The sequence below is a fragment of the Lagenorhynchus albirostris genome, chromosome 18 (genome assembly GCF_949774975.1).
Source record: "Lagenorhynchus albirostris chromosome 18, mLagAlb1.1, whole genome shotgun sequence".
Classification (NCBI taxonomy): Eukaryota; Metazoa; Chordata; class Mammalia; order Artiodactyla; family Delphinidae; genus Lagenorhynchus; species Lagenorhynchus albirostris.
The window spans coordinates 7878627-7906062 of NC_083112.1; the positions used below are offsets into that span (position 1 = coordinate 7878627).

General features: G+C 48.8%; 1 protein-coding gene across 6 annotated transcripts in view; it reads left to right on the top strand.

Annotated features, from left to right (window-relative positions):
- Positions 1-5240: 5240 nt before the first annotated feature.
- The window catches only part of B3GLCT (beta 3-glucosyltransferase), a 110783-nt gene continuing 88587 nt past the window's right edge, over positions 5241-27436 (top strand). For 5 of the 6 annotated variants that reach the window (XR_009536694.1, XR_009536695.1, XR_009536696.1 and 2 more), the window contains exons 1-3: positions 5241-5386; positions 19355-19404; positions 25623-25662. Coding sequence is in view for 3 of the 6 variants with exons in the window: in XM_060128897.1 (XP_059984880.1) it covers positions 5314-5386; positions 19355-19404; positions 25623-25662 (163 nt within the window). In the remaining 3 variants the exon portion in view is untranslated. The remainder of the gene's footprint in view (positions 5387-19354; positions 19405-25622; positions 25663-27436) is intronic. The other variant, XM_060128896.1, reaches the window with a different exon arrangement.

The window sequence follows — 27436 nt, forward strand, 5'->3', positions numbered from 1 at the left end:
ACTAATCCGTAAAGTGGGAAAACAGTAGTCCTTTTATATATATATATATATATATATATATATTTTTTTTTTTGCTGTATGCGGGCCTCTCACTGTTGTGGCCTCTCCCGTTGCGGAGCACAGGCTCTGGACGCACAGGCTCAGCGGCCATGGCTCATGGGCCCAGCCGCTCAGCAGCATGTGGGATCTTCCCGGACCGGGGCACGAACCCGTGTCCCCTGCATTGGCAGGCGGACTCTCAACCACTGCACCACCAGGGAAGCCCTATATATTTTTTAGTGAGGGTTAAATCAAATAATATATTTGAAAGTAACTGGCAGAGTATCTACCTATGGCAAGTGTTCAGTGCACGTTAGCACATTTTAACAATACAGTATAAATTCTTCCAATCCATGAGCATGGAATATCTTTCCATTTATTTGTCTTTTTCTTTCATTTAAGTCTTGCAGTTTTCAGTGTACAGGCTTTTCACCTCCTTGGTTAATTTATTCTTAGGTATTTTATTCTTTTTGATGCAATTGTAAACGGGATTGTTTTCTTAATTTCTTTCTTTTTTTTTTTAACATCTTTATTGGAGTATAATTGCTTTACAATGGTATGTTAGTTTCAGCTTCACAACAAAATGAATCAGTTATATATATACATATATTCCCATATCTCTTCCCGCTTGCGTCTCCCTCCCTCCTTAATTTCTTTCTGATGTTCATTATTAGTATACAGAAATGCAACAGATTTTTGTGTACTGATTTTTTATTTTTTACTGAATTCCTTTATTAGTTCTAACAGTTTTCTGATGAAATCTTTAGGGTTTTCTGTATATAATATCATGTTATCTGCAAATAGCACAGATCCCACTACTGTTGGTGGGAATGTAAATACGTAAAGCCACTATGGAAAGTAAGAAGGAGTTTCTTCAAAAACTTAAAAATAGAACTACCAGATCCAGCAATTTCAGTTCTGGGTATTTATCTGATGAAAACAAAAACACTAATTTGAAAAGATATGCACCCCATATTCATTGCAGAATTATTTACAATAGCCAAAAGATGGAAATGACCTAAGTGTCCACTGTTGGATGAATAGATAAAGAAATTGTGGTCTATATTTGGTGGGGTATTTTTGAGCCAAAAAAAAGAACAGAATCTTGCCATTTGTGACAACATGGATAAACCTCGAGAGCGTTATGCTAAGTGAACTCAGACAGAGGAAGACAGATGCTGTATGATCTCCCTTATACGTGGGAGTTAATATATACACACACCAAGCTCATTGGTGGTTACCAGAGGTAGGGGGTAGAGGATGAGAGAAATGGATGAATTTTTTTAAGTTTAAATAAATTGAATTTTTAAAATGGATCATAGAGGGGAAATAAAATATACTTAAATTGCAAAAAAAAAAAGTTAGATGCAGACACTTCCTAGTGCTCGTGTTGATAAGCCTATTAGGAGCGATTCCTGATCTTTACTGAGAACGGAGGCTGTGTGATTCTAGAAAGGAGAACAAAAGAGCCAAGTGGCTAATCTATTTCTGATCAGAAGTTTCTAGGAGATAGCCCTTTTTGGTAGAGAAGACTTTACACCTTTTTCTATCTTAAAAAGCCCCCCCAAAAACCAGAATGGCAACAGTGTCAGATTTCTGGGCTTGTCCTGGGGGCTTGTCCTGGGGGCCTGCCGAGATGGTAACTTCTGTTGTGCTTCCTGGATCTTGGCTCAGGGCTGATAGTCTGTAGGAACCCCATGGTTAAGCCTCTTACGGTAAAAATTGTGGTTTCGCTTATAATCTTGGAATAGCTTTGGAAGCTAAGGGAGACAAGCTCCTCCAGGGCGTGGGAGAGGCCCCCATATTAATTGTCATCAGAGTGTTCCTCCCGAGCGCCTGCTGCAGAAGAGGCTGTGGCCAGTGGGTCTACTCCAAGCCATGCAGGTTTTTGCTGTCTCTTCTCCCATAGGGGATAAAGATTCCCTTACTTCCCTAAAGGTTAAAGCCTCAGGTGAAGTGACTGGTTTCTCTCCCATGACCAGGTGTGCACCGACTCCGGGGGTATGAGGCATGGTTAGCCGATGGTTAAATCATGGGTCTGATTATCACAAAAGACCCAGTTTTAGACATTCTAGTCCACTGTCAGACGCCAGGCCGGATTTTAGGTTTGGAAAATAACCCCCAAGGCCACTCATAGTTCCTAAGGCCACTTTTCAGTGTGCAAAGAAGATGGCCTTCCCGACGCCGTGTAAGAGGGCCCTGAGAATGGAGAGTTGGAATCTGTCCCTTTGCTGATACAGGACAGGATGCCCAGTCATGGGACAGAGGCAGCCAGCTGGGCGGGGCTGGGCAAGACGCCTGCGCCCTTATTGCCACTCCCCAGCCCACCAGACAACTTTGAGTTTTGCTTTGCGCGTGTGTGCCTCTGCCTGGGATGCCCTTCCTCTTTTTCTCAGCCTGGGAACCTCCTATTTCCCCTTTAAGACCCTGCTCTAAAGTCACTTCTGCTTTTCTGACCAAATCCCAAGGCGCTGATAGATTCTGTTTTTGCCTCCGTATGTTCCAAAGTGTTTCCACCTGTGCTATAGCATAACGTTGCAGCAGGAACATTACTTCTGAACGTTTCTATCTCCCTCACTGGACTGTGAGTTCTTGTGCCCAGGGCCACGCTTTATGCTTCTTTGTATCTGCCCCAGAGCCTAGCAATGGGTGTACCAGCTAGAAGGCGTTCAGCGCCAGTTGAATGAATGAATGTAGTCCAGTCTTTTGGGCCTAGAGTTATTATGAGATCAGAAACCATCTGTTTGGAACTTATTAGATTATTTGGCTATCTATAGTTTTCTGCATATATCTTTATGTTCTCCTTTAGTATTTAGAAAATTCTTTTAAAAATTACCGGTCTGTTTTCTTTTTTTTGGCTGTGCTGCGAGGCATGTGGGATCTCAGTTCCCTGACCAGGCATCAAACCCGTGCCCCCCCAAAATTACCAGTCTGTTTTAATCATGATGCAATAGGGCTCCCCAAAAGAGGTGACACCCTGTTCTACCCCTGCACAGGGGAAGGGCATACTTTTGAGGGCCAGTGTGGGGATGGCATCTGGAATTCAGCTGAGTGAAACCCAGGAAGGCAGAGCTGTGACCTGCCCTTTTTTCGTATCACAGTCTTACGTGCATGAGATTAACTGTCCTCTATTGAAAGGTGTCCCCTTACAGTTGGTGTTTCAGGTGCCGAGGCAGGCCATGCATCACCAGGAATGTTAGTGTCCCCGCGCACGTTTGGTTCCAGGAAACTCCCAACCCGTGATCGGGAGGGAGTGCTCCCGGCAAGTCCATTTATCATGTGATTAGAGTAAGTGAAAGGTAATCCTTTTAAAATGTGAGTTATGGAGCTTTGTGATGTACCATTTATCTGTGTCTGCTGTGGGAAGGAAGAACACTGGGGCAAGCTTATGACTTAGACAGTGCTCTCGGCTGTATTTAGGGCTGTTTCCCACACCTTTACTCCACATGATGAATTTGGATGAAAATTTTGATTAAGCACCTGGAGTTGCTTGTTACCAAACACGGAGTAGGTATGTGAACACATACCCAGTAAGTAAGCTGCTTAATTTCTAGGCTTCTGTGTCTGTTTAAACACCTTGTTTTAGTGTTTAATATCTAATATACGTGAGGAATATCTTCTTGGAAGAAAGCTAAACAGCTTTGGAAATTGGAAAACTTCTAGAACTCTAAACCAGGCAGGTGGGTTTTAAAGAAGGATAGAAGGGATCCATGTAGTCAACCATAAATTTGCAAACCTTCACTAAAAAAGGCAAGGAAGCAGTCTTACATTTCTTTTCCCTCCCAGATCAATGGTGTTGACATGGAGCCACAAACCTTGGCTGACCGGAACAAATGGCACTATTTGCATTCACATAAAATGGAAAACACAAAATATTCAGTTCCCAGTTTTAAGATGGCAACATAAACCAGAGAGAGAAAACCCTGTCTCCAGACTTCCTTTTAAAATACTTGTAGCAGCTGTTGTAAGGATAGATAACCATACTGGCCTCGTGCGTTCAAGGTTAAACCTCCCAGTGAGCGTTGAAGTTTATTAGTCTCAAGACAGCAAACATTCATTCAGCACCTGCTTCTCTATATTCCCCACATTGTACTGGTATCCCTAGGGCCTGGGACTGGTCTTCATGCAATGTTTAGCAACTGGGTGAACGTTGCATGTCCATGTGGAAGATGCTGGTGTTCATGGGGTGCCTGGTACACTCCCGGGCACAGAGTGGGCATCCAAAAAATATGACGAAGTATGAATGAGAACATTGATGTGACCTTCAGGAGGTCACGGTCTAAACTCAGGTGAGCATTAGCACTTGGTCCCGCCTCCTTCCTGGGAGAAAGAAGTGTGTCAAGGCTTGGGGGAGGCAGAGCGGGTGCAGGACCCTCAGAGGGGGCTGCAGTTCTTCCTCTGTAATTGCTTCCTTTTAGGCCACCATCTTCCCGGCTGGGGAGGGACAGTCACCTGGGGACAAGAGGGACTTTCCAAAGGAGGTTTCTGTGGTCCCTCCACTCTTCTGCATTTTAATGTAATTTATTTTTTATCAGACTTTTGAATAAAAGTCCTTCCCTCTTCCATTATGGTGAACACTTAAAATCACATTTATACAGAATTACGTTTACACAAATTTCTATTAAAAGCCAAATTCCAGGCCTAAGCTATTGGCCAAATTCCATTAAAAAAATATGAAGTAAATTAGTTGAGCTGATTAAAAGCACCTTCATCAAAGTAGAACATTGGTGCCAACGATGTTGAGTTGAATTATTGATTTTTTTAATATAGCAGATGGTACATTAGCAGGGAAGAAAAGTGATTCTCCTTCCCCTCCTCTGCCGCCCATTCCCTCCCCCCGCCGCCCCCCCACAACCGCTTCACTCTGGGGATAAGAAGGGGCACTAGAGACTTACTGGCGACCACGGAAAGGGAGGTGATGGAGTAAGGTGGGAGCGCACGAAGGCAAAGGATGGGGCCTAGGTGAGGGAGAGGAAGGAAAAGGAGGGGTGGAGACCGCAGGGAGCAAAGGTCAGATGCCTGGAAGGAGGGCGCTGTCCCCGCAGAGGAGCGGCCACCTCGACCCGCACCCCGGCCGCGAGCCAGGCGGGCGCTCCCGATACTGGCCGCCAGAGGGCGCGTCCGGAGCCGGCGCGGAGCTGGGGGAGGGAAGAGGGGAGCCGGCGGAGGAGGGTCAGCCGCGGCGGCAGGGGCGGCGGCGGCAGCGGCGCAGCTCCGTTCTCCACGCGTCTCGCGTCCCCGCGTCCGGACAGGGCGCGCAGCCCCGCCGCCGGGATGCGGCCGCCTGCCCGCCGCGGCCGCCGTCTGGCGCTCCCGGCACTGCTCTCGCTGCTCACCTGCTCCCTGGGTAAGTAGCGGGCGGCCCGGGCGCGCACGGGAGAGGCGCGGGCTCCCCAGGAGCAGCCGCCCGCGCCCCGCGTCCGCGCCGAGGGAGACGCCGGGCGGCCCAGCCCTGCCCCGCGGGCGCCCGCGCCCCGCCGCGCCCACGGCAGCGCCCTCTCGCGGCGCCCCGGCCGGACTCGGCTGCCCCGGACCTTGGGACCCAAGGGCGCTCCTTCCCGGCCCCTTTCGGCTCGCGGGGTCCCGCCGCCGCCGCGGCCCGACTCGCGTCTTCCCGCTTCCTTCCGCTGCGAGCCGCCCGGCGGCCGGCCGGCCCGCGAGGGCGCGGCGCCCACCCCCACAGGAAGCGCGGAGTGAACGGAACTGCGAGAAACTTTGGATGGAGGGAAGCGGCGGCCGCGGGTCCGCCCCCTTGCCTTCCGCCCGCGCCCCACCGGCCCCCCCCGGCCCCCAGCGCGCCCGGCGCTGGCGGCAGAGGCTGGAGGCGGGCGAGCTCCGTGGCCCAGGTCCCCGCGCGCTCCGCTGAGCGCCCCGCCCGCCCGGCCCGCGAGGGCGACCGGCGGTGCCCCCGGGGCTTCCTGAGCGGTCTCGCGGACCTGCCCTGGCCCCCTCGGCTGGGATGCCCACCGGGCACCAGCCCCTTCTACGGATTCCTTGACCAGGAAGGGAGGACCGGGTGTCCGGCTGGGCCTCCGTGTATCGGTCGTGCCTCTGGGGAGGCCGTGGGGAAGCCTTCCCGAATCTTGCGTCTTCATGGGGGAAAATTAGAGAACACTTCTGCAAACGGTGCTTGTCTGCTGCTGCTGTAATGCCCCTTCCGTTTTTTTTTTCTTCCATGCTCCTCACAAGAGCGTGCTCCCCCCCTTTATCATAAAATAATGTGATGAAAGTTTTTTTAAAAAATCATTGCAATTGACTTTCACGATGAGATGTGTTCAAGTTTGGAGGAAAAATTATTCCTTTTCAGTGTTCTCAGGGTTGTTGTCTCTTTTATCCCAGACTTTTGTGTTTCCAGCCTGTTAAGAGGCAGTAATTTTCAGATTTTTAGATATGGCAGACTGGTGCAATTTAGAAAAAGACATAGCGTCATTGTACACTGCTGTTTTGGTAGCCCACCGGACAGCCGTTTTGATTTGGACTTAAATTCTCCGAATAAGGACTTTAACCTGTGTACCCCTGGCATGTCTATAGGAGCTCAGTACGTGTGGGAAAATCGAGATTAATTGGTAATTGTTCAGATGCGTGATTAAGTAACAATGTAATTAAAAATGTTTGGGCACCTTGGGCAGAGAAGGCTATAACTGACGGTGGGGAGCAACTGAACTTGGCGGGGATCTGCTTTAGTGGAAGAAAGAGTTGCATTGCTTGGGAGGGGGGCGGGCAGCCCTGGGAGAAGGGGAGGTTGGAGGGGTGGGACGGGGGCTAGGGGACTCCTGGCTGCATCAGTTGGCCTGCTGCCTAGACGTTTTGCAACTCACCAAATGGGGTGGGTGGTAACTGAAATTGGTATTCTATTTATAGCCCTGCACTTTGTAAGATGTACTGGGGATGTAATATACGTATATAATATATTCACTATACAGGCTGAAGTGCACACTTGTGTTGCTATGTGTATGTATTTTTCACTGCACGTAAGGGAATATCCGCACTGTCCACACTTGGTGTAAGGGAGTATCTGCACTTTCCACACTTGGTAACACATTAAAGGACGTAAAGAATGAACTAAAACGTCCACATATTTTTACAGATGTCTGTTAGCCTTGTGAAGTTGTCTTAGGATAAGCACAATAAGTAAAACATAAAAACCTATTAAGAGTTCCCCGGGAGACATTTGGCTTTGTGAGCTAGCTTTCATGGGTTGGTACAGAGAGGAAACTGTATTCTTCTAGGTCTGAAGTAAATCTTAAGTTCCTTTTATTGAGCTCTGCTTTGATGTAGTGGAGGGGCACCAAGAAATAAAAAGCTGTGGTACTCAGTCTTTTTATATCTTGAAATCAGGGTTCTTGGACTCTTGCTGAAATAGAGAACATGATGGGAGTTCCAAGGCATGTGAACAATACGGACAGAGTAAAGATACCTTAAATATTCCCTTATAAGGGCTGGGTGGGGGCTGACTGTATATAGTTTAGTTTTCCCACAAATTGTAGTATATTCATTTGAGCTTTTAGAGAAAAGTCAATATAGAACGTTTATCTTAAACCCATACAGTTATACAGACAAAATCCACTGCAACTTCAGTTCTGAAGTCCAAAGCTAGTACTAGCCTCAGAAGATTTATTCATGCCTCTAGGTCAGCCACTGTGGCTTCTCGTTGCCTTGAGTCTCAGTTTTCTCATATAAAACAGGAGGCATAGACTAGATAAAATACTAGAACTTTGCCATCTCTTACAGTTTTAACTGATTCTATTGTAGCAGAATCTGCTATCTGCCACTCCAAGACCCTTAGTTCCTTCTTTTCCTGGATGAAAAACCTCTTAGATAATCAGCACTGTTACAGACTGAGTTGTGTCCTTCAAATGCCTATGTTGAAGCCTTGATCCCCAATATGACTGTATTTGGAGAGGTGCCTTTAAGGAGGTAATTAAGGTTAAAAGAGGCCATAAGGGTGGGGCCCTAATGCAATAGGACTGGTGTCCTTATAAGAAGAGGAAGAGATGCCAGACAGGCTCAGAGAAAAAAGGCTGTATGAGGACACAGTGAGAAGACATCCATCTAAAAGCCAAGGAGAGAGGTCTCAGCAGAAACCAACCCACCTGGCACCTTGATCTTGGACTTCTAGCCTCTAGAACTGTGAGAAATAAATTTCTGTTGTTTAAGCCCCCCAGTCTATGGTTTCTATTATGGCAGCCCTAGCAAACTAATAATACAGGGTTAAGGGGAAGGGTGTAGGAGTGGTAGTGGTGGTGGTGGTGGCAGTGTGTCTAGTGGACAACATTTTTCATTGGCCCTTGCAAACAGCGGTAGCCAGTGAGCTATCTGTAGAGCTCTTTGGGTGCGTCTCTTGGTAAAGCTTATTAAAGGTGGCTGACCCAGCTGAGATGCAGGTCCTCTGCCATTGTTTCCTCCCCCTTCCCATGGCCTATTATGTGAATCTAATGGCTGGAGCTACAGTGGCCATCTTGTGACCACGAGGTGACCTTGAAGACAGAAGCCAGTAGTAAGGATGGTAGAGCAGAAAGGATGGTACCCCCTGGGTGCAAGGTGGATGTGGGGCACTGTGCTAGGCCAGCATTGCCTATTTCCACACTTGTATTGCATTAACGAAAAAATCTGCCTTGTTGAAGCCTCAGTTGTTGTTGGTGGTGGGGGGGTTATTACGTGCAGCCAAACCTAATTCTAATTGATGCATCTGTGAAGAAGCTTATTTGAACCAGTGGTCAAATAATAGATGTTAACGTTTGTCTTTCGTATCCCTGTTCTACTCTGAGTCAGGATTATATTTCTTAGCACCTGCCAAAATTAGGGATGATTTTTCATTCTGAGCCAGGTCTCGCTCTGATTCTTTTCATTGCAGTAAGCCAGACATTTTAGGACCCCAAGAGTCACACCTGGCTCCAGGTTGGTTTGTGTTTTTTATTTTGGATTTTTAAGCCCTCCGTTTATTTCCTCAGCAGTACTCAGATATTACTGGCACAGATTTTAACCGTCTGGATGGATTCTCTGTTGTCCAGGTAGTCCAGGCCCCCCAAGCTGGCATGGCCGGCTTGCTCATGGACTTGGCCCAAGGGAGTTGGCCGGTGGCCAATAGTCAGGCTCTGGGGGGGTGGGGGGTGGAAGGGGAGGGAGGAAGAGTAGCTGTTTCACGTGGGGGTGGGCGAGGGGAGGAGATGTCCAGACCCTCTTGTTAACTTCTTCTGAGGAAAACACTGTGCGCCCAGTACTTGAGCAGGTCATAATTACCGATCTCATTTGGCCCATTAAGGGCCAGGTGTTTTGCTTTTCATTAGAAACATTATAAAGCAAGCCTCATTTGCAACTGTTACCCGTTTTGCTTCCTTGTAGCATTACAGGTAGTCCATCTTGGTGTTGAGCAGATTCTTGCTGAAGAACAATATACAGGAGTGCTAATTCCATCTTTCCAAATATAAAGGAAAAATGATGGTGGGTATCAGGGGCTTATCAGACCTCTTATTGGTCGAGAGTCTCTCTTAATGTCACATTTCAACCGTCTGATCACTAAGCTCCTCCCAAAGAAAACAGATTCAGTGTAGGTGCTGATTTGAACTACTGGAACGTGTTAATAACTTAAATAGTATTAAAAGGAAGAGCTGTACTCACAGTTTCTTCATCCATTCCGAAAGTGTCGAGTACTGTCTACTATGAGTCAAGCCCTGGGGTTGACAGGGCAGGAAGGAGACCCATCTAGTCTGTCCCTACCCTCGTGGAGCTCGCAGTCTTGAAGGGGACCTTGAACACGAACTGCACCAGGAGTAGAATTGCAGCCTGCCCGGTGCTGCGGTGACGGTGTCCAGGGCTCTGTGCTAAGTGTTGCGGGGACGGTTGTGGCTTTTTACCTGGAGTCTGGAGCAGTGGTTCCCAACAGGGGGCCATCTTGCCCCCCAGGGAGCGCTTGTAGATGGCTTGTAGGGGCTGGTTTGGCAGGAGTGCTGGTGAGTGGCCTGCAGTGCACGGGACAGCTGGTGAGTGGCCTGCAGTGCACGGGACAGCTCCCACCGCAAAAGAGTCGATTATCTGGTCAAATCATCAATAGTGCTGGGCTGAGAAACCTTGGAGTTGCCTGTTTTCTTTCTTTTTTTTTTTTTTTTGCCACATCGTGCGGCTTGTGGGAACTGAGATCCCGGACCAGGGATGGAACCCAGAGGGCCCAACATTGAAAGCCCGGACTTGTAACCACTAGGCCACCAGGGAACTCGAGTTTCTCAGGGAAGGGCATCAGAGCTCAGACCCAAAGGGGAAGCAGAGATCAGGTACCTGGAGGGAGGGAGGAAGGAGGGGAGCACGCCCGCAGGGGCAGAGCTGTGCTGGAGGAAGCTGGTGGAGAAGGACAGGACTGGAGAGGGGAGGGGCTGGACGGTCAGTCGGGGCCGCTTATGCAGGGCTGTGAAGGCGAGGGGAGGAATTCTGGGCTTTGTCCTTAGAGTGGTAGTGGGTACTGCAGGGTTGTCTTAGGAGAGTGACAGTGATTTGACTTCCATTTTAAGAAGCTCACGCTCGTTAGAACAAGGATGGGAGGGGCCAGTGTGGACGTGAGGGACCAGTGAGGAGGCCACGTGAGAGCTGATTAAGAGTCTGAGGCGCGGTGGTTGACTGGTCCAGTGGGCTGAGAGGAGGGTCAAGGATGTCATAGGTTCTTGCTCTGAGCTGTAGGTGGAGAGTGCCTCTGTTTACTGATACAGGCACTGATGGGAGAGGGACCAGATTTAATCAAAAGAAGAAATTTTTTATTGTAGTTAAATATATACAACATAAAATGAATCATTTGAACCATTTTTAAATGTACAGTTCTGTGGCATTAAGTACCCAGATGGTTTTCTAAAATTTACTTTTAGTTTTAAGGGGAGCTGAGGATGATGAGTTCCATTTGGTCAAGTTGAGTTTGGGGGTGCATGTGAGATGCTTAGGTACCACGTCTGGTGGGCGGTTAGTTCTGCGGGTCCAGAACTCAGAGGAGAGGTCAGCTCAAGAGAGATTTGGGGGAAATTTGAGTTTTTTGTTTGTTCTTTTTCTTTTTTTTTTTTTGGCGGTACGCCAGCCTCTTACTGTTGTGGCCTCTCCCGTTGCGGAGCACAGGCTCCGGACGCACAGGCTCAGCGGCCATGGCTCATGGGCCCAGCCGCTCCGCGGCATGTGGGATCTTCCCGGACTGAGGGCACGAACCCGTGTCCCCTGCATCGGCAGGCGGACTCTCAACCACTGCACCACCAGGGAAGCCCTGTTAGTTTTCTTTCTTAAAGAAGAGAGCGTTGATTGACAACATAAATTTATTTAAACGTTTACTCAAAATGTATGTGTACTGAAGATTTGGAAGAAGTTGGGGAAGCAAACAGTCTATCTGTAAAGCTGATATGATGTAAAGCTGTAGGTTTAGACAAAACAAATGAGTTAAAGTATCATCAAATAAGATTTGAATGCATCTCAAGTATAGCAGTGCTGGTCTCTCCAAGGGATACGACTTGCTTCCACTCATAAAGGAATATTTTATGATCTGAAGAGGTGATGTGTTTTGGTTTACATCATTGCTTCCCATAAGAAGCTCAAGGCCCTTTGCACATCACGCTGAATTTATCTTCTCCGGATCCTCGAGGGTGGATATGCAGGAGTTTGCTTTTCATTTATGGAATGAAGGAAGTAAAGGAAGATAAATGGCTAAAGCCTGTCGGGAGAAAAGCCTTGTTCCGTCCCCTTGAGTGCCAGTCTCCCTGTCCATCCCAGTGCCTGTCAGACTCCAGCACATACGGGAACACCTCAGGGTCTTAAAGAGTCCCCTTTGTTAAGGTCTCCTTTGTTAAAATGCAGATTTCTGGGTCCCAGCCTGAGAATTTTCGGATTCAAGAGAGCCAAAATGAGGCCCCATGGTCTGCAGCTTTAATAAGAGGCCAGGTGAGTTGTGTGTGCTGGCAGGTGCAGAACCCTTCTCAGGCCCCCCTGGCCCAGGTGTAAGCTGGGACTGTTACTGGGCGATTTTCCTGCAAGTCTGTAGAATGTAAAGGTGATTGCTGGTTGCTTTGTCTTTAAGCTGAAGTCAGGAGCTGTTATGGAGAAAGCCAAGCGTGGAACTGAGGCCTGATATTCGGCAGTCAGGTGTTCTGTCTCTTTGGAAAGGGAACTAGAAACCCCAGAACTCGAACTCAGAAGTCTTCCTCTGGTTCCGGCCTCGTTTGGCAGATTTATAGATGCTGCTGGAGGGACTGTAGTGCGTGGAGCACGAGTCTCAAAAACAGGAGCAGTACGTTGTTGGAGCAGAGATTTTTGGGTAATAGGTGAGTTCCCAGAGGCGCTAGAACATCTCAGGCTGCGGATGCCGCGGATTCAGTGGCACCAGCAGGGGTGCTTTTTAGGACCGGCTTTTTACGTTATAAAATTAAGATACCAAAAGTCAGGCATAAATGATCCTGACAGTTAACTGCTGAGCGTCCTCTAGCAGTGTACAGGAACTGGACGGAGTGCCGACTCCCTTGGGTTTGTGTATTTGCTCTCCCGGAGCCCTTGTGTGTGTTCTGGAATGGGCCGTGTGATGCCCCTCACCCATGACTCCGCCTGTGGAACGTGCTATACGAATCTCTCCCCAAACTCTGAGTTAGAATTTTCTTGTTTTCAGATCCTGAGCGGCATATGGGTTTTCATATCATCTGTTTAAATGAGATACGAATCAAAGAAGCCAAAGATCTTTTCCTTCCTAAAATATATGGTTATTTCCTTTTTCTTTTTCTCCCTCCCATTTACTGTCCTTCCTGTGCATATGCTTACCCTCTGGCACGTAGAATATGTTGGTCCTGGCAAACGTCGTTTCCAAGTGAGGAAAAATCTGTATTCCAAGCTCCACTTTCCCACTGACTTCTATGAGGAAACGGGGGACGTGTTTCAGACGGAGCGAGCCCAAGCGCGGGCAGCCGTGGGCTGAGTGTCGGGGCTGTGTGCTCCCTGCCACGCCTCTCGTTACTTCTCCCAACTGGCTGCATCCTTTGTAAGTGAACCCATGGAACACCGCAGAGGGGTTCCCGACACGGAATGCCATCCACCTCTCCACCTGCTGTGGTGGCAGAATTGTGCTGGCGTTGTCCCCAGAGCGGCACATCTCTTTCCCTGAGAGTTTGCTGTTGGTACCTGGCACCTGAGCAGACGGCTCAGCTCCAGCTCTTCCCGTAGGCCAGGCATGGCCCTGGACGTGTGCAAGCATTGCCTTAGACCTCCCCGGTTTAAATTCCCCCTGTACAGGGAGGGAGGCAGAAGCTCCCAGAGGCCTCGTTGCTGAGCTGCTCAGCGGCAGGTTGGATGGCGCGTGGTGTGGGAGTTAAGACTCCATGTGTGAACAGGGTGCTGCGCTCGTCCTCGGGGTCACGCGGGACCCCCGCAATGCGGCGTCTTCCCTCGTTCTGTGGAGCTCTCACGAGAGGGCTCCTTCAAAGGACACCTTGAAAACGCCTTACACGCCTGCCTCCTCCTCTCTGCCTGGCCATGCCTTTTTGTCTCCTTTGCAGTTCTGCCCCTGAGATATCGGGGCTCCCCCGCCCCCGTCCTCCCCGTCCAGCCTTGCGCCCTCAGTTCCCTGGCTCGTGGACACACTGAGCGCGGAGGCTCCCCTCACGCCTCTGCGCCGCGCGGCCCCCTGGGGACCAGGCTGCCATGCGGCGTGTCCACTTGAGTGCCCGGCAGCACCTCGGGAGATTGGGAACCAGACTGAGTTTTCCCACAATCCGCTCACCGCTCGTTATACTCCAGCGTGTGACGGGCACCCCAGTCTGCCCGCCCCTCGGATCTGAAACCCGGAATTACCTACACTCGTCTCTCTGCCCGCTCCTTCCCTGCCCTCATCCACCTGTAGGGTCCGTCTCAAGGTCTGGAAATTCTGCCTCTCCAGTATCTCCAGCTCCACTCTCGCTCCCCACGCCGCTCTGTGCAGGCGCTGCCTCGTCTTAATTCAGTCCCTGACCTCTCATTGCCTGGCTCCGTTACCCTCCCAGCTGGCATGCGTGTGTGTCTTTCTTTGTCCCTCCACAGCCCACCCCACATGCTGCCTCTGGAAACTTGTCTAGGGCACATACTTCCACATGGCACTCCCCTCCTTAAAAGCGTCTCAAAGCTTTTAATGGCACTCAGAACAAAACCAGACTCCCTAGCGCTAACCCCTTTCCCGTTGGCCCTGTCATCCCCAGCCTCACCTCTGGCCCCAGTCACACCCTCCCCCCCAGCTGTCCACGCCCGGGTCGCTCCCCTCTCCCCTGCTGTCCACGCAGGGTCGCTCCCCTCCCCCCGGCTGTCCACGCCCGGGTCGCTCCCCTCTCCCCTGATGTCCACGCCCGGGTCGCTCCCCTCCCCCCGGCTGTCCACGCCCGGGTCGCTTCCCTCTCCCCGGCTGTCCATGGTCTGGGCACACTGGGCTGTGTAATGTGCTTGGTGTGCAGAAGCCTGTTTCCAGGCCTCCTCCTCTGTGCTGGAAGTCTCTGCTGTCTGGAGTTTACTTGCTCAAGCCCCGCGTTGAGCTTGCTGCCCTGCTTGGTCCTTTGCCCTCCCTCTTCAGGGGCTCCCTTGGCAGTGCCATTAGAACAGCTGCCATCAGAGGGTGCCCATCTGCACTTGGTCGTTGGTGGAGAGACTCGTCTGTCATGTGAGACCATCAGCTCCTTGGGGAGCTGCTCATTCATCTTCTCCCGGCTGCTGGCATGACACGTGGCTGTGACACATGCAGCCACTCTTTGATTTTCTGTTGAACAAACAATAGCATAGATGAATAATGATAGTGACAGTAGCTGCTAACACCCAGAGCCTCAGCGTGTGCCGGGCCCCGTTCTGGGCCCGCTGCATGGGCTTCACCACCGGATCCTCAGCTGCCGGCAGCTGGTTCTGCCCTCTGTCCTCGGCCCTGCGTAGGGATGGGCCCTCCATCCTGTGGTTGGGTGCCCCCTCCTCCCCCCGACATGTCCACAACCCTGGAGACAGTGGATTTGTCAGAGGAGGATGAGGAAAGCAGGCCCTGCCCCAGTTCCTGGACCAAGCGCGTTTGTTTCTGTTCCCTCTGCTGCCAGGGATTATCTTCGAAGCAGGTAGTTGGAGCAAAGTAAATTGGCTGCAGACCTTGCATCCTGGAGCTTCAGGCCCCTTCAGAGGAGCTGCGATTAAACCTGGAAGCCCTAGGGAGCCCGAGTCGCCAGGGGCAAGGCTGTGCCGCTGAAACCTGTTCAGTGAAGTAGGTCGCAGCGAAGAACGGACCGGGGGAGCGGGGGGGGGGGGGGGGGGGGGGCGCGGGCCTCCAGCCGTGGGCTCCCAGGGGTGTGGTGAGCTCCGATCTGTCCGGCCTGGCTCAGATCCCTCCCTCCCGGCTTGTGTGGAGGACCCACGACCACCCGGCCCCACCGCAGTTGATCGTTTGTTTCCTCTTACAGCAGGGCCACCGCCAGCACCTCCTGAGCCTTTAGTCTATACTGAGCCCTCGCTGGACACTTTCCGCCTCGTCTCACTTCATCCCGGCAGCTCTCCTCCGAGGGGGTCATTTAACGTCTTACTGCTTTCGTATTTTGGTGTTTAATTTGGTTTCTCTGATAAATGTTACCGGGAGAGCTTGGGAGGATAAGTCCGGCACAGGAAGGAAACGGGAGTTAGGAGGCGCAGTGGCCTTCCTGCCTGGGCTGGTCCTGCTCCCTCCCTTCTTCCCTCCCAGGAACAGAAGACCCCGTAGGTTAGTGTTGCTTAAGTCATTGCAATGAATTCCTCTCCCGTTTTCTCGCACTCGAGGGCTGGGCTGGCCTATGAATCCTAGGCCCAGGTGAGCTGTACAGTTTGATTTATCTCTCGGGATAGGTGTGCTAAGGCACATTAGCTGGCTTGAATCATTTAAAGTTCTCCTGAGAAAGGTCTTATTTCTGTTGCCTGCCCTGATTTGCACTTTAGATATAGTTCCCTGCAGCGACTCACAGGAATTCATGTTGAAAATAGAAAAGGGAAAATGACTTTTAAACAGCAGTTTGGCATAGAAGAGCTTGATTTACCTTCGAGTATTACTCCAACTGCGCATCAAGGCCAAGCTTTCAGGAGTAATTTTTTTCCCCACTGAACCTGGAAATTATGAAGCCAGACAGCAAACACGGAGCCTCAGGGCCCCCCCTCCCCGGCCCCCGCCACGCTCTGTGAGATACCTACTCTGTGCTCTTGTTAGCCTTGTTGAAGGTGACAGGTCTTTCTTACCTCACTTGCTAATTTTTCTTACTTTCCTCCTCTGTCAGCACCATTTCTCCTTCATTTCCACGAACTGCAAAAGCTGGCATTCTGTTGGTAGGAATTCTGTGAATGATTCATTATTTTCAATTTGGATTTGTTAATGGTGTAGCATATTCTGTGCCTTCAAAGTGCATTTGGTTCCTTGATGATCTTTTGTTTTATTTAGATTATGGAAATGCAAAGATAAAACCAGCTAGTATTTTTTTTTAATATTCATCTAATGGGGATTATCTTGCCATATTATGATTTGCTCTTCTGCCTGAAAGTAACGGTATTTCTTATGTTACTGCTTTAAATATTGTATAATTTATTTCCATCGTGGGAAAAAGGAGTTCTTAATTTCACAGCAGAGTGATAGGGAGAAATATGTTTTGTTTCCCTTTTTTTAGAAAGATATTTTACCATTAGGCCGGTATATTTTTGGAGAGAACTAAAATCTAGTTTACCCTTCCCTCAGTGCAGCCTTGTCTGAATAAATGTATGGTGTCTTTATTCCATAGAGACAGGGAGGATTTGTGGAATTCACTTGATTTCAGGGAAACATCTTTCCTCTCTGTAATTTCTACTTTAAACAGTAACACTGTCAACTAATATTAGTTGCTTATTTATGAAAGGTTATGTGTTAGTAATATTTAGAACCAACACCAACTAAAGACAGTTTTTCTTCAGTACGGAGTCTGTGTTCTGAAGGGCAGGGGCTTTTGTGTTGACATACTCTTCTTTTTCACATAGCTACCTGGCTTGGCAAACAAGTGAGGTAAGACTAACCCTGGTTATTAGCTGAGGGGTCACTGAACTTGTTAAATTGGGAAGGTTATTTTTCTTGATAAAAGAGGAAATTCTAACCCAGAGAGCTTTGACTGTCCATGTTTGGAATAAGGCATCGATGGGTTTGGGGAAGATGGATTTTTGAGTATCAGGTCCTACATTAGATTGACCTCAGTTTTTATATCCCGCAAGTTGCTACAGTGTTCTGTTTTCTGGAATTCTGTGATGCTGAGTGGTGTTGATGTGTTGCAACCTCCCTGTATGATGTTTATTAATAATTCTATTTTTGGGGCTTCTCTGGTGGCGCAGCGGTTGAGAGTCCGCCTGCCGATGCAGGGGATACGGGTTCATGCCCCGGTCTGGAAAGACCCCACATGCCGTGGAGCGGCTGGGCCCGTGAGCCATGGCCGTTGAGCCTGCATGTCTGGAGCCTGTGCTCCGCAACGGAAGGGGCCACAACAGTGAGAGGCCCGCGTACCGCAAAAAAAAAAAAAAAAAAAAAAATTCTATTTTTGAGACCTTCTTGAGGGTTTTAAATGTGCATGCTAGTTTAGAGATAAACAAAAACAGAATATTAAATACCCAGAAGCAGAATTTAAATGGTGTTTGAGGTTAAATCTCTCCTCTCTTCTTAGAACTTAATGAATGATTTGGGCTCTGCATTTGCCTTGGCGTGTGTGTGTGCGTGTGTGCATAAAAAGTGAGAAAGCAGATCATACCCTAGTGAACATAAATGGGGGCACTAAGCTCTTTTGTTCTGCTGGGTTGGCCATGTTCGCTGTAAGGAGGAGACAGCCCTGAAGTGACGGATTGGGAAGACTTGCATTCATTCGTTCAGTCACTCGTGGGTAAATATTTATTGACCTTCTTCTGTGTGCTGGCTGTGTTCTAGATTTGGGGGCAAACAGCACATAAAACCACATTCCTAAGGAAGAAAACCCCACATTCCTGCCTTCATGGGGCTTACATTAAACTAATATATAAGACAAGCAGTAAACAAATAAGTATATGTTATGTCAGTGGTGGTAAGGGCTCTGGAGGAGAATAAAGCAGAGGCAAGGGCGGAGGCAGTGGTGGGCTTTTCTCTCGGGAGCCACATACAACACCTGCTGGCATCTCAGCTCCCACAGAGAGGTTCATTTGTATTTCACCCTGCCTTCTGAAATGTCATCCTGGAGGTGGGAATGATTAAACCACGTGAGTCGTTTGCCTCTTAGCGTGAATATGTGTTAGATTATCTCCTTTGAGCAAATGTTAGTTGAGAGAGAATTTGAGGTAGTGGATGTCTGGGGATAGGGTGGGAGGGATCAGAGGTATCGGGATGGGTGGCGTTGTCTCCTGCTTCTGAGTAGGACCTCCTGCTACTCAGGGACTACCCCCAACCCCCATGGGGCTTGCACTGCGTTACTGCTCCTTGGAATTGCCTGGCCAGCCCTTCAGTACCTTCCTGCTCCATGGCATTGCTCGTTTTTTTCCTGGGAATGCTAATTGGAGAAAGCAAACTCTACGAAATGCTTTCCTCTTAGCTTTTCAGGAGAAGTGCACTGTAAAATTAAGGCATTATTCTTTGTCTGGTTAACCTTCCTGACCGTTTGGTTTATCATTTTGCTTTCTATTTTCCACATGTTACTGTCAGGTTACTATTATTATGATTTTTAATGTGGAGCCTGGATGTGTCTCTAGGGATATCTTTGTCTATTTACATGCTCCGACTCGAAACATTAAATCATTCTAAATGGGGAATGATTCTAATTCCTCTCGCTCCCCTGGCCCCATGGCTTCAGCAGGGTTCTGGTAATGCTCCCCTGCGTGCCTGGAGCAGTATATGCAGCGCGCTGCTGACCCGAAACCGCTGAGACGGAAAGCTTGCCCCAGATTTAGCTCTGCGGCCCGCCAGGCTCCGGCGGGGATGTGAGAGTAGGAATTTGTACTTCTTCCTGCTCGATTCTCAGCAATTCCCCTTTGCTTCAGAAGGCACCAGAATCCAGGTTTCTAAGAAGTTGTATTCCATATGCATCTATCTTGTGGTTTATAGCTACAGACACGAATGGTATACTCAGATCCTATCTCCTTTGATGTAGTATTTCCTTAGCGGGTAGCCTAAGCATGTTGCCTTCACACCGATGGATAATCTTAAGTCTGGAGAAAGGCAGCCTGCGGTACTAGTTTGTAGCAATTGCAGGTGCTTTTAAAAATGAGCAAAATTGATCATGTTGAACTATGATTTTTTTCCCCATTTGAAGTAAAACTGTTGACTATGAGAATGAACCCTTATTGCTGGTTTTAATGTAAAAATGTTTCTCTCTTTTTCCAGCTTTTGCTTTGGTTTCTAAAGATGTGAAGAAGGAGGTCAAACAGTCTAAGGTACGAATTGTAAAGTCAAATCTATTCCTCCTGAGATTTGTCTGTATTTTCTTTAATAGGAGCTGTAATGATTCATCTTTCAATGAATTAATGAAATGTTGGTTAACACAGATTTTTGAACCCAAGCAGCAACTTACAGATAGGTTTGCTTTAAAAAAAAAAATCCTTTATCGTTAAGGCAGATCCACTTCGTTTTAAATTTCATTTTAAGAAAAAAGGTGCTTGGTTACGAAGCTAGACATTTTAGAAGTCTTGCTTGGATACCATAGTTTTCTCCAGTCTTACTGCGTCTTAACCTTGGCCTTAATTTTCCCAGCCTGTGAAAGGATTCTGCTGTGTCAGGGTCACAAGAGCCTGAGTATCCCTCACCTTGAAGGTGGCACCGTCTGAGAGGGCATCCTGGGGACTGGTCAAGAGACCCCAAAGGTGACTGGCAGGCTCCTTGCACAGTCAGAACCCGAAACCAAGACGTGGGGGACCCATGGAGAGGGGATAGCACGTTTCCAAATCTCAGAGCTGCTCCTTTGCCATCATTGGTCGCATTCAAGAACTGCATCTGAATTTTACCATTTGGGGTTGCGTTAGATCAGTTTAGCATATGAGAGAGAGAATATTTTAAAAATATGAGCTTTTTTTTTTTTTTTTTTTTTTTTTTTTGCGGTACGCGGGCCTCTCACTGTTGTGGCCTCTCTCGTTGTGGAGCACAGGCTCCGGACGCGCAGGCCCAGCGGCCATGGCCCACGGGCCCAGCCGCCACGCGGCCTGTGGGTTCTTCCCGGACCGGGGCATGAACCCACGTCCCCTGCATCAGCAGGCGGACTCTCAACCATTGCGCCACCAGGGAAGCCCATGAGTTGTTTTTGTCACATTAATTAAGGCTCAGTTGACTCTATTTTTTTACCTCGCAATTTAGTATAAAAGCATTTATAAATAGAATGTTTCTTTTACCATCAGAGTATGATTGTGCTACCTATGCCATGGGATCCCTGAATGCGAATAATAATTCCTTACGGTTTTAAGATTCTTTGTGATTAATAAAGCATTTTCAGGCATTTCATTTAATTTGATTTTCTCAGTGATCACGTTATTGCTAAGCAAAGCGGACATTCCCATGGAGAGCAGAGAAAATTTGCCCTTGGAGAAGTTTAGTGATTTGATCGAGGTCACATGACTGTTAAAAGGTGAAGTTAGAATCCAAATTTTCAGACTCCTTGAATTTTTCACACTGCAGTTTTGTATTACATTGTCACGTGCATTGCCACGTGTGTGTTTGGCAATGATGAGGCTCATTTATAATGAACTTAAGGGTTATTAATAGGGAATTAAAATGTTGTGTAATAAATTTAGAAATTATAGCCCATTCTTTCAAATGGAGGTTTTTACTAATCTTTTCAAAAGAGGAAATATATATATATATTTGGCCTTAAATACATATATAAATAGAATAGAGATAAGGTGAGTCCTATATCTTAGTGTCATGTTTCATGCAAAAGTAGTAAAGCCCTTGAAAAAGGCCATCAACCCCATCTGTGCTTAGGCCGCAGAGCCGAAAAGCCATTAATCCCATGAGGAGCGGCAGTGATAAAATGTCCACTGTAGCCCATACCCAAGGCTGGGAGATGGAGGAGAATCAATTTGTCCAAGGTCATCTGTAGATGAACCTGAGATAGGAGTTAAGGCTCTTTCCAATAACCGCAGGAATCCGGGATTATCATTCGTTATCACTCTCAGCAGAGCTGACCGGGATCTGACACTGCTGCCCAGAAGGCCGCCTTCCGTCCTGCTCACCGCACTGCTCGCCTTGGTCAAGGGCTCTGGTTCCCTAGAACTAGGCCAGCCCTGCTCAGGGCTGGGGTCCTTCCCCAGGCGGATCAGATTCGCTGGTTGGCATCTGGTGGCTTCGTACCAGAATCCCGAGGCCGCCAGTGCCCTGTCATCCTGCCCGGGGCTTGCCCTCTGGCCCAGGCTCCCCTCCTGGGCTCCTGGCCCCTGGCTCTTGTCAGATTCTGACCCAGCCCAGCTTTCCGTGGAGCCTGCCCTCCCAGGTTGGGGCTCAGGCTGCTACCTCAGCCAGGCCACCAGCCTGTCTTCCAGTTGCACTTCTGCCCGGCCTGACATTCTGTGCTGGCTTGTGATCCTGGACCCTGTGGGACGTAGGCTTAGAGCCGGGCTCTGGAGCCAAACTGCTGTGGTTCACGGCCCTCCTACAACCCTGAACCCCTGCGGGACTCACCAAACCTCACTGAGCTCAGCGTCCTCGTCTGTAAGACGGGGTAACAGGACTGCCCTCAAAAAGCTGTTTTGAAGATGAAGTGGGTGTGTGTGTCCGTGTGTGTCCACCACTTAGAGCAGTGCCAGTTCCTGTTTAAATGTTGACCTGCTATAACAGCAAGAAACGTCTTATGCAACCTTTCAAGAGGTACCCACACAGATCAAAGTAACGGAGGAGCCATAGGCCTTCCTGCTTTTATCAGTTAAATGTCTTTTATGGTGGTTGTTGACTTCATATGAAGCGGATGATGAGGATGATAAAAAGAGCAGGAGTTAATAATTACTGAGCATTTGCTTTGGGCAGACATTACGTCATCTAACGCAACCCTCACAACAACCCTGGCAAGTAGGTCTTGTAATTGTGATTCCTGTTTCACTGAAACCGAGCCCTGAACTAGTGCATGGTAGAGGCAGAATTAGAGCACGGGCCCAGCTTACAACTGAGTGTAATGATGACCACATCTGATTCATTCATTTTATTCGAGATCTAGGGGGTGGTGATTGTTTGCGACCGAGTAGAAGATGCCAGTTGACGTCTCTTTCTTCTTAAAAGATGTCGTAACAGATTCTTTGAGGTTGTTTTATCTCCTTTTAATGAAGGATTTATAAACTGAGCATCGCATATATGGATTGCAAGTGTTGAAATCTATCGTGCCTTAAAAATAAAACCTGCACGGAAGGGTGACTTGGATTTGTCTTTTCCCGGCCAGGGTAGGAGCTGTCTGGGGGGTAGATGCCCTGGTAGCAAATGTCTTTCCTGTCTGAGTAGCAATCCCGTTGACTTAGAAAACTTTGACAGTGAGCACATTTTGATGGGTATTGATAGTCAGTGTCAGAAACATGGATAATAAAACATGTTTCTTCTTGGGAAGAGCTAAGCCTTTTCACGAGGGAAGCTGGAGACAGAATTGTAAATGTTCTGTCAATTCGTTCATTTAGTCTCATTTTCTTTCTCAAAGGGGAAATTACTGAAGACCATTCTGGTTCCGTTTCAGTTCACCTCATTCAAGTATTTCTTGGATATTTTATTTTTACAGTTTACACGTCCTAGCTATTGTGTCAGGCAGTCGGAGCCGCAGTGCTTAATAACAGATAGAAAGCTGTGGAATTTTGGTTGATTTTCTTTGGTTTTAGCAGGGCATCTGGTAGAAAGTCCAGTTCCTGTTCTAGCTTGTTTAGTCTGGAATCGCTGAGTTCAGGATAGTTTTTGTGTTCTACTTGTGGATAAAGGTGACTTTTATTGTAGGTATTGCTCTTAGTGTACACTCAAAATATATTTCCATCTAATGACACGTATTTTCTGAAGAACGCCTCTGGACGAGGACCGGGCACGCGTTACCGGTGGGTGGAAGGAAAGAACGCCGGAAAGGAGACAGAGACCTGGATTTTAATCCTGGCTCTGTGGCTGGAATGGCTGTTGGAGGTTGGGCAAATCCTGTATCTTTCTGAGCCTCCCTGACTTGCAAAGGGGAGTGTTGGATTGGATCATCTCCCGTGCTATTTTTAAAAAATTGTGGTAAAATACACAACATAAAATTTACCATTTTAACCTTTTTTTTTTTTTTTTTTTTTTTTTTGCGGTACGAGGGCCTCTCACTGCTGTGGCTTCTCCCGTTGCGGAGCACAGGCTCCGGACACGCAGGCTCAGCGGCCATGGCTCACGGGCCCAGCCGCTCCGCGGCATGTGGGATCTTCCCAGACCGGGGCACGAACCTGTGTCCCCTGCATCGGCAGGCGGACTCCCAACCACTGCGCCACCAGGGAAGCCATTTTAACCATTTTTAAGTGTACAGTTCAGTAGTGTTAAGTATATTCGTACTGTTGCACAAGCAATCTCCAGAACGCTTTTCATCCTGCAGAACTGAACCTCTGCACCCAGTAAGCCACAATTCTCCATCCCCCTCCCCCAGCCCCCACCACCCTGCTTTCCATCTCTGTGAATTCAGTGGTCCTAGGTACCTCATGTAAATGGAGTCATACCGTCTCTGTCTCTTTATAACTGGCCTATTTCACTTAGCATAATGTCCTCGAGGTGCGTCCATATCGTAGCAGATGTCAGAATTCCCTTCCTTTCTAAGGCCGTTGTATGGAGGGACCACATTTTCTTCATCCATTCCAGTGCTATTTTTAAATCGAAAATCTCCAATTTTCCGTTATCCTCATCTGGCAGCCAAAGCTGTGGCCTGGCAAGGAGAAGGCAGCCTGGCCCCAGGGGAAGCCGAGGGTTCCCTCCCCGAGTGCAGGCCATGCTCCTGGCCAGAGGGGCAGTGAGTCCACACGCGCTAACCTAGGACAATAGCCTGGCTCTGCTTCAGCACATGTAGGGAAGTGGCTTGAGCTTTCCAGTCTTCTTTTTTTTGTGATACGAGGGCCTCTCACTGTTGTGGCCTCTCCCGTTGCGGAGCACAGGCTCCGGACACGCAGGCTCAGCGGCCATGGCTCACGGGACCAGCCGCTCCGCGGCATGTGGGATCCTCCAGGACCGGGGCACGAACCCGTGTCCCCTGCATCGGCGGGCGGACTCTCAACCACTGCGCCACCAGGGAAGCCCTCCAGTCTTCTTTAGTGGCTCTTCTGAAAAGAGTTTTATCAGGATTAGGTAAAGTGTCACTTGATCCCGAGGTGCAGCAAATCAGTACGTAACTCTGAGGTTCTTCTCGACTCGGTGGTATTTCTGTTCTTGAGACAAAGATAATTTCAGAAAATGCTACCGAAGGTGGCCGCTCCCCTGTGTTCCTCCCCCTGTCCTCATCTGCTGTCACGGTCCCTCCTGCATCCTAAGAGGACACGTCTCTGTGGCAGCGTCTTGGCTTTTAAGCTGTTCCGGTTTTGGTGGTAAAGGCTCACAACTGCACTTCTCGTTGCGGTCTGTGAAGAAGATGGAGGGCTATTTGCCACCGTCCATTTATCATAATTATAGCATGTACCGTTGCGAATGGAAAGGGGCAGTTAGAAAATTCCTTCTTCCAGAGAAGACAATGAAAGTGGCAGATTTAGCTGCTGACACTCTGTGCTTTGTCAGAGAAGTCTTTGAAGAGCTCCTCCCTGATTTAATCAGGATCAGGTACTTCTGTGCTTACGTGCCCACGTCCAGATTTCTGCGTCTGAAGCTCTGCAGCTCTGAGACGTCCCTTCTGTGCTCATGAAATGTCATGAGCCCGAGGCTGACCCCCTCCACGGTCCTACTCAGGCCCTCAGGGCTGCTTCTCAGGTAGGAGAGAACACGGTGGTGTCATTCTTTTTTCTTTTTTTTTAAGATGTACCACGCAAGCACAATATTTATTTATTTATTTTCTGGCTGCGCTGAATCTTCGTTGCGGCGCGTGGGGTTCTCTAGTTGTGACGCACGGGCTCAGTAGTTGAGGTGCGCAGGCTTAGTTGCCCCACGGCATGTGGGATCTTAGTTCCCCGACCAGGGATCGAACCCACGTCCCCTGCATTGGAAGGAGGATTCTTAACCACTGGACCACCAGGGAAGTCCTGGTGGTGTCATTCTTGACGGCAGTATGTCTGAGCCCCCAAAATGTTAAATATGAAAATTAGTAGAGCCCATTTACCTGAGGAACACACAACTAGAATCGGTACTGTCTCTGATATATTTGTAATGCTTAGCATTTACAAGTTTTTAAAATTAACCCTCCCAAGAGCATCATGAACCATCTTACTCGGGAAGAGCGAGCCTCACCTCAATTCAGTGACGTGCTCAGGGTCACATCAGAGAGGAACGGCCCCATAGGAATCTTCTGCTGTGATGCAGAAGTATTGATACTTTGTTGCTGCCCCCCCCCCCGCTTAATTTTGGTCTCTTTCTTTAGGGAAGCATTTCCAAGCTCTCATTTTCAATGTCTACCCCCAAATGTTAATATGTACCATACATATGTATTTGGTGTATTGCTAGTTTTGTTATGTGATGAGATTTATCTTTTTCTCTTTTATTTAAAATACAGAATTTGGAGAAAAGTGGTATATCAGAGAAAAATGACGTAGGTGAGTAATGATTTCTTTTTTAACTTAAGAGTATGTATTCAGGTGTACTTCTTGTAAATTATGTTTCAGTGAAGTGAATTTTCCTTTCTGATTTTATTTATGGGATAAATATTGTTGTCCAAATAGGCCGTCTTTGGCCCAGCCCAGTGTTTACCCTCATGAAGACACGGGGAGAACACTTTTCAGATTGACATACTGGAAGTAACAGCTAATATGTTGGATTGAATTCCCTCGGCCACAGTTTACTGAGTTGCCAATAAGGACAGATTCCCATGCCAGGGGGGCCGCTGTGAGGGTGCAGAGGCGAATGAGACAGAGGCTGTTCTGAGGGTGGCACACTTCGCGGGATGAAGGGTCAGCTGTGGCCTTTGCTCTCGTGCCCTCCTCTGGGAGCCAGGTCGCCACTGCTGACCTGCAGGCAGCATGCCCGTCCCCTTCGGGTCAGCTTGGCAGCGGCGTCTTCTGTTAAAACATGGGGCGAGGCCGCTCCTGGCTGCCTTGCAGACACACTACCCGCCTCACAGCCCATCGGCACTCATGTCTGCACTCCCTTTTACACACATCTTTCTCCCCATTATTGTGAACATCTTCAGGGGTGTGACCACGAGTTCGGATTCGGTTTCCGTGGGCAGCGGGCCCCAGGGTGTTGATGGGAGGGCAGGGCCGCGCCTCTGCGTGTTGGGTCTCTTCCTAGAGGGTGTGAACTTGATCATTGTCAGTCATCCCAGGGTGGGCCATGGAGACCTGGGAGGTGGGCCTTTGGACGGGGGAAAGGGACGCTTTCCTTCCTAGGCCCTCCTTGCCTGGGCCTGGGTTCTGAGGCGTCTAGAAGGCAGGAGAGGCCCCCCTCCGGGTGGCAGGGTAGGATGGACTGTGCTGGGCCTGGGTGTGCGGGGACCACAGGGGGTGGGCTGGAGTCTTTGGATCTGAGAGCAGCAGTGTTTAAGGAGCCACAGGGTTTCATTGCTCTGCCTTCCCTGCATTACAACACCCTGTGTGGCTGAGCCTCTACTCGCGGGAGGAGGCTTAAAATCCTCGGAGATTTTTCCTCTGTGGCCAGCCCTTGTGCATTTGGGCATTTGGCTGTGTGTTGATTTTGTGGGAGCTGGTGGGCCTCCTCGTAGTAAGTGGTTCTTAAATGAACAGTGGCCCTGATCTGGAATGTGGTCTTGAACGTACCTGGGGAGCTGCCTGAGCAAGTGAATCTACAGTCTCCAAGGTGCAAATGGCAAATCCAGTGATAACTGAACTTGGTATCAGTTCATCTGAAAAACGACTCAGGGAGCTTACTTGCTTCAGTCTTGATGTCAGTCTACAGGACCGGGATGGCGGTGGGGCTACTAAAGCAGCCATCCCAGCAGAATCAGTGCCTGGATCCTGGTCTCACGGTGCTCAGGGCTGGGTGACCGACTCCAAGCGTGGGGCAGTCTTTTTTCCTCTTTTGACTCATTGCCTAATCAGTACATTCACTGGGGACCATGGTTCTCACCGAGTACGACATCCCTCCAGTGGCTTTTCCTGTGTGTGTGTGTGTCCATCCCCCAGCCTGAAGTCCCAGGCACTTGTTATGCAGCTTTTGTCAGAAGACCATCACATTGATTTCACATCGGAAAAACACCAGCGTGAGATAATTTTTGACCGGGAGAGATTAGTACTTAGTGGAATGGTTGGTGCATGGTATATACTCAGAAACGGGAGAATTAGAGAACCTTTGATTGCTTTTTCTTTTTGTGAATTTTTGAATTGTATTTTATTTATTTTTTTGTACAGCAGG